General features: G+C 45.4%; 2 protein-coding genes across 2 annotated transcripts; both read left to right on the forward strand.

The window, feature by feature from the left end:
* The first annotated feature begins 245 nt into the window (after positions 1-245).
* Positions 246-2,498, forward strand: LOC115164069 (protein Wnt-8a-like). The gene is made up of 6 exons (XM_029716187.1): positions 246-334; positions 469-502; positions 735-870; positions 1,086-1,211; positions 1,455-1,597; positions 1,923-2,498. Exons 1-6 carry the CDS (start codon positions 264-266, stop codon positions 2,496-2,498), a joined length of 1,086 nt encoding a protein of 361 aa, XP_029572047.1. The 5' UTR covers positions 246-263.
* A 985-nt stretch (positions 2,499-3,483) lies between these two features.
* On the forward strand, positions 3,484-5,661 carry LOC115164692 (protein Wnt-8a-like). The gene is made up of 6 exons (XM_029717434.1): positions 3,484-3,518; positions 3,628-3,661; positions 3,958-4,096; positions 4,535-4,660; positions 4,765-4,907; positions 5,104-5,661. Exons 2-6 carry the CDS (start codon positions 3,647-3,649, stop codon positions 5,659-5,661), a joined length of 981 nt encoding a protein of 326 aa, XP_029573294.1. The 5' UTR covers positions 3,484-3,518; positions 3,628-3,646.
* The last annotated feature ends 250 nt before the right edge of the window (positions 5,662-5,911 follow it).

Below are 5,911 nucleotides of genomic sequence, written 5' to 3' on the forward strand. Positions count from 1 at the left end.
TATGCACCGATGTTTCCTATGTGTCTATAGAACACGGCATTCAATGACATGGTTGGCGCATTTTCACAGTGAAACGTTACCAACAGAACAAATCTGTCAATCAAACACAACGACACTATAAATGTCTTTACGATCCAGTCACAGAGCTCAGTTGCATCTAGCGTACTCTTTCTCTCTCTTTCTCTGACCGCCCTCCTCGGTATTTACGCTTGGGATACTCCACGGAAGCCGTTGTTTTGGACGCAGAAGACGCATTAGCTGCCATGGGACCGTGCAAGCTGCTGACATCACTGGTCCTGTCCATGTGTTGTCATGTTCTGTACGCTACAGCATGGTAGGTTTTTTACCTGTTGTCGTTGGCATTTCAACAGTTCTGCCATGATCAAGTATATAGGCAATGGGGGGAATCAGTTTACACGATGGCACAATTACCATGTCTTGACTGGGTTTGCTTTCTGTTTTCCATAGGTCGGTGAATAACTTCCTGATGACTGGACCAAAGGTAACGGATCTTTATTTACTTGTTGGGCTCGCGCACTTAAACTGCTTGGTTAAAATAGCCCTTACGGTTTACGTTGCAAATGTTTTCGCTGTAACTTAACGGAAATGTTTTCTAATAACAACAAACACGGAGGCCAAGTTGGAAAACAGATAACACATTAAATGTCTGGTTGAATACTGATAACGAACGAGAACCTGTGATTTACTGTCTCTGTATCCGTGTGCCCCTCCAGGCCTATCTGACGTATGCCAGTAGCGTGCAGGTGGGCGCACAGAGCGGGATTCAGGAATGCAAACACCAGTTCGCTTGGGACAGGTGGAACTGCCCCGAGAGCGCGCTCCAACTATCAGCTCATGGACTGCGCAGTGGTGAGAATATATTTACGAGGCAGCGTGCTATAGGCTACCTAATCCCTGGAAAGAAATGTTTTCCAATGGCAAATAGACTAGGCTTGTAGTGAGTATGTCTGAGGAAATTACGCATAGCAATTTACAAGCGTCTAATATTTACCAATGCCATCACACTTACCGTATGTGTTAACTTTAACCATAACATTGACAACCATGATCTCTTTAAATTCCAGCCACAAGAGAGACGTCTTTCGTTCACGCCATCAGTGCTGCGGGGGTGATGTACACTCTCACCAAGAACTGTAGTATGGGGGATTTTGATAACTGTGGATGTGATGACTCCAATATTGGGCAGACAGGTGAGTTTATATACCATTACCATCTGACTTTATAACATTGAGTGTAGCAACCTATTTGAATTATGTGACCATGTATTATATGCTCAAATAACAGAGTTGCGCACATTTACACCATTACGCACAGAACCAAAAATGGGCAGAATTACGCACAGAAGACAACACTGAAATTTGACAGAAATAAGGGCAGTAATATTTGGACATGGACAGAATTGCATAGACTAACCCTGCCTTGTCTCTCTCCAGGTGGTAGGGGTTGGATCTGGGGGGGCTGCAGTGATAACGTGAAATTTGGGGAGAAGATGTCCAAACAGTTCGTGGATGCGCTGGAGAACGGGCACGACTCGCGCGCAGCTGTAAACCTGCACAACAATGAAGCCGGTAGACTGGTAAGTGACAGATCTCATACTGGCTATACTGCCGGTCTCATACTGGCTATACTGCCGGTCTCATACTGGCTATACTGCCGGTCTCATACTGGTTATACTGACGTTGGTAGGCCTATATGTGTATACTGTAAATTGTTATTTCATTGGAATGTTTTGTACATTTGCAGGCCAATGTCATCTGTTTGGACTGGATTACTATTTTGGTTATCATTTGGATTCGTTGTGGAGTTTTTCGTTCTTTTTAGCCTATCAGATCGAACATAAACTTACAAATGAACTGTTGTGAGATATTATTGAATCCATAACTGACAGAAGCTCTCTCTAGGCGATCAAGGCGACCATGAAGCGAGCCTGTAAGTGCCACGGCGTCTCCGGGAGCTGCTCCGTTCAGACCTGCTGGATGCAGCTGTCTGACTTCAGAGACATCGGCAACTACCTCAAAATCAAACACGACCAGGCACAGAAACTGGAGATGGACAAGAGGCGGATGAGGTCGGGGAACAGCGCCGACAACAGGGGCGCCATCGCGGACGCGTTCAGCAGCATCGCCCGGATGGAGCTCATTTACCTGGAGGAATCTCCAGACTACTGTACCAAGAACAAGAGCCTGGGGCTCCAGGGCACCGAGGGGAGGGAGTGTCTGCAGGGGGAAAATAACCTCTCCCAGTGGGAGAGGAAGAGCTGCCGCCGGCTGTGCCATGAGTGCGGCCTGAGGGTGGAGGAGAGGCGGATTGAGATAGTCAGCAGCTGTAACTGTAAGTTTCACTGGTGCTGCACGGTCAAGTGCGAGCGGTGCACGCAGGTCGTGACCAAATACTACTGCGCGCGCAGGGAGAGAGTGCGCAGGCCTCAGAACAGCACAAGGAAAAGTGGGAGAAGGCCCCGCGTGCAGCGCAGTTGATTTGCGCCTGCACAGACTGTGGTTATATATACTTGAGGATAACTATGAAGTGGACAGCTTATTTTAATATTCGCTATTTAAACATGTTTTATTACAGTTCATTTTATCCATGTTCATCTGTCTGGGATTGTATGTCTTGTATGTTGTTACCCAAACATTTTACACGTGATTTCTCCTGTAACTTGTTTATGATCAACATATCTTCTCATCCATCCCACATCGGGTGACAAACTATTTCCACTTTTGTCCCTTATTTAAAATGCACTTTATAGGCGCTAACATTTTGACAATCGAATAGATATGTGATATGTTCTAAAAATATATATATTCCTTTGATAAATGTGTGTTTATCATCACAATGTTATTTTGTTCATGCACGTTTAAGTTTACTTGTCACTTTGGGGGTGTATATGGAGAAATATGGGTGTCTAAATGGGTTAGAGGCCTATGCGTACATTCGGTGTGCCCTTTTTGATATCAATTATGACATTGTTTTAAGTGTCATTATCACGTTTTTATTTTTGTACAGGGAATTGCATATTAAATATTTGAATCTTATTTCGAGTCCTGTTCTGAATTTACTTCCTGTGCCGATGAAGTTAGTCGCATTTATTATTCTGATTTGGCAGTCTGTTTTTGTTTATTGGTGGTGTTGAGGGCGAGGTCTCCACGGGAGGCTGGGATCCTCTCATTAATCTGGCCGCTGGTGTCATCGCCTGAGGGAAGAAAATAAACTGTCTTGTCCTGACACCCTTTGAAGTTCTCAATAGGCGTTTCCTCCAGTCTTATTTATGTGGCCATTGTCCAATCAGCGTCCTCGGAACCCCGAGACAAAGGACAAGGTTCCCATTTGTTTCTGATTCCTTCCCTTAAATTGGAAGGCGAAAGCTGCGTGTCCTCATCACATTCCCAGATCTCTCCCTTAGTGTCGGAGGTAAAAACAGTAACAATGGTCTTCTGTTCGTTCCTTTGGCTCCTGGTGCTTTTCCTTCTCCACAAAACTCTTCTTGGACATGCCTGGTAAGACCCCACTTCTAACACATTTTATTTATAACGTTTTTAGTTTTCATTTAGCTAGTGTCTCGGTTTTAAAAGGTTGTTTCAGGCTATATTGTCTCTGTTCTTTCAGGGCCGTGAACAATTTTCTTATGACTGGACCCAAGGTAAGATTTGTATTCGAATTGTTTGCTTTATAAGTAACCTTAGGGAAAACAAGTGCTCCAAACTATTATGCAAAGATTCCCAAAGGGTAATCCTGGCATCATGAGTACACGAAACATTGATGGTCTTTTCAATAGGATCGTTTCAGTAGTGCGTAATGATAGACGAATGCATAGCCTACTTTAATAGCATTTATCACAACTCAATGGGTATCCAAATGTCACTTCGATTATTATTTTGTTTGTTGTTGAGGATATTCAATAGTGGATTTAACATGCTCTCTCCCTCTTATCTCCAGGCATATCTGACGTATGCTAGTAGCGTGCAAGTGGGCGCGCAGAGCGGGATCCAGGAATGTAAACACCAGTTTGCTTGGGACAGGTGGAACTGCCCGGAGAGTGCGCTCCAACTCTCAACTCATAAAGGCCTTCGCAGCGGTACAGAGCTTTGATACCCAATAAGTAAAATCTAATGCATAAAATGTCATATGTATGCGAGTTGAGAAGCCCTAACGCATTGATCACACCCACAGTGTTAATGTGTTTTGGTTCACCAGAAGTCCATTAATTTCCAATGGAACGCTGCGTTTGCCTTGCAGCATTGCGTTGCAGAGACAGTTGCAGTGCGTTCTGTGTCATGCATACGTTGGATAAATCGAACGTATGCATAGATGGCTTGACAGAAATGGTAGCAGAAGGTGAATGTTGAACTTTTGTTGCGCACATATCCAGATTATGCGGAGTACCATTTTATACAATGACGTTGTAGGTGTGTTCGAGGCTTTGGCTACATAATGCATAAAAATGAATTGATATTTACCTGACATTGTGAAATATTTGAATACATATTTATACGTTCGATGTCTGTTTCTGTAGCCACGAGTGAGACCTCTTTCGTGCACGCGATCAGCGCAGCAGGTGTCATGTACACACTGACCCGCAACTGTAGTCTCGGGGACCTGGACAACTGCGGCTGTGACGGCTCGAGAAATGGTCAAATCGGTAACGCACACAACAATGAGAGAGTAGACCTGAAGAAGGTGATAATATTCTTGCATCCTGCTATGTGTGCCCATACTCATGTTTTTGCTTGTCTCCTGTCCCAGGGGGGCGTGGGTGGTTGTGGGGCGGCTGCAGTGATAACTTGGACTTTGGGGAAAGGATGTCAAAACAGTACGTGGACGCGCTTGAGACTGGCCAGGACTCACGGGCGGCTGTCAACCTTCATAACAACGAGGCCGGTAGACTGGTGAGCTATTTCGCTACAAACTCCTGCATGGAGAGCTATGGCATTATGCATGGGTTGACCATGGTATTACGCATGGGTTAATCTTGTTATTACACATTAATTGGCCATGTTGTGACGCATTGGTTGTGTGCCTCAATTCAATCACATTTGAGTTAATACCCACTATAACCCATTTTTCTCTGTGTCTGTTGATCAGGCGGTGAAGGCCACCATGAAGCGCATCTGCAGGTGCCACGGTATGTCTGAGAGTTGCTCCGTTCAGACCTGCTGGATGCAGCTGTCTGACTTCAGAGACATCGGCAACTACCTCAAAATCAAACACGACCAGGCACAGAAACTGGAGATGGACAAGAGGCGGATGAGGTCGGGGAACAGCGCCGACAACAGGGGCGCCATTGCGGACGCGTTCAGCAATATCGCCCGAACGGAGCTCATTTACCTGGAGGAATCTCCGGACTACTGCAGTCAGAACGCCAGCCTGGGCCTTCACGGTACTGAGGGCAGGGAGTGCCTGCAGCACGGCGAGGGTTTGAACCAGTGGGAGAAGAGGAGCTGCCGCCGACTGTGCCATGAGTGCGGCCTGAGGGTGGAGGAGAGGCGGACAGAGATAGTCAGCAGCTGTAACTGCAAGTTCCAATGGTGCTGCACGGTCAAGTGTGAGAACTGCTCTCAAGTGATGGTCAAACACGTGTGTGCCAGAAGAGAGGGAGGCCACGGACACAACTATAGAAGGAGATACCGAGGACCTAAATGAATGAAAAGAGGGAGGCCTGTGGCTTTATTCTATGCAAACTATTATGATGGCAAATGTAAAATCATGAGTTTATTTGTCATCTTATTTCAAATCTATCTTTATTCACAAAGACTGTCCTCCACTCCACGTGATTATGTGAAATGTTGTTCTGCACTTCCCCCCTCACCCACCCACGTTTGTCGTATTGTAGGCCTATATGGATGTAAATTATATATTTATGTATGTGACTCATTGGAAATATTTAATAAAC

This window comes from Salmo trutta, chromosome 3 (assembly GCF_901001165.1).
Source record: "Salmo trutta chromosome 3, fSalTru1.1, whole genome shotgun sequence".
Taxonomy (NCBI): domain Eukaryota; kingdom Metazoa; phylum Chordata; class Actinopteri; order Salmoniformes; family Salmonidae; genus Salmo; species Salmo trutta.

Excerpts from the sequence above, each read along its gene's own strand:
- LOC115164069 (XM_029716187.1), top strand. The coding sequence starts at position 264 with ATGGGACCGTGCAAGCTGCTGACATCACTGGTCCTGTCCATGTGTTGT. Across the intron at positions 335-468 it reads GTTCTGTACGCTACAGCATG|GTCGGTGAATAACTTCCTGA; the intron begins GTAGGTTTTTTA and ends TGTTTTCCATAG. Across the intron at positions 871-1,085 it reads AGCTCATGGACTGCGCAGTG|CCACAAGAGAGACGTCTTTC; the intron begins GTGAGAATATAT and ends TTTAAATTCCAG.
- LOC115164692 (XM_029717434.1), top strand. Across the intron at positions 4,097-4,534 it reads TCATAAAGGCCTTCGCAGCG|CCACGAGTGAGACCTCTTTC; the intron begins GTACAGAGCTTT and ends CTGTTTCTGTAG. Across the intron at positions 4,908-5,103 it reads ACAACGAGGCCGGTAGACTG|GCGGTGAAGGCCACCATGAA; the intron begins GTGAGCTATTTC and ends TCTGTTGATCAG.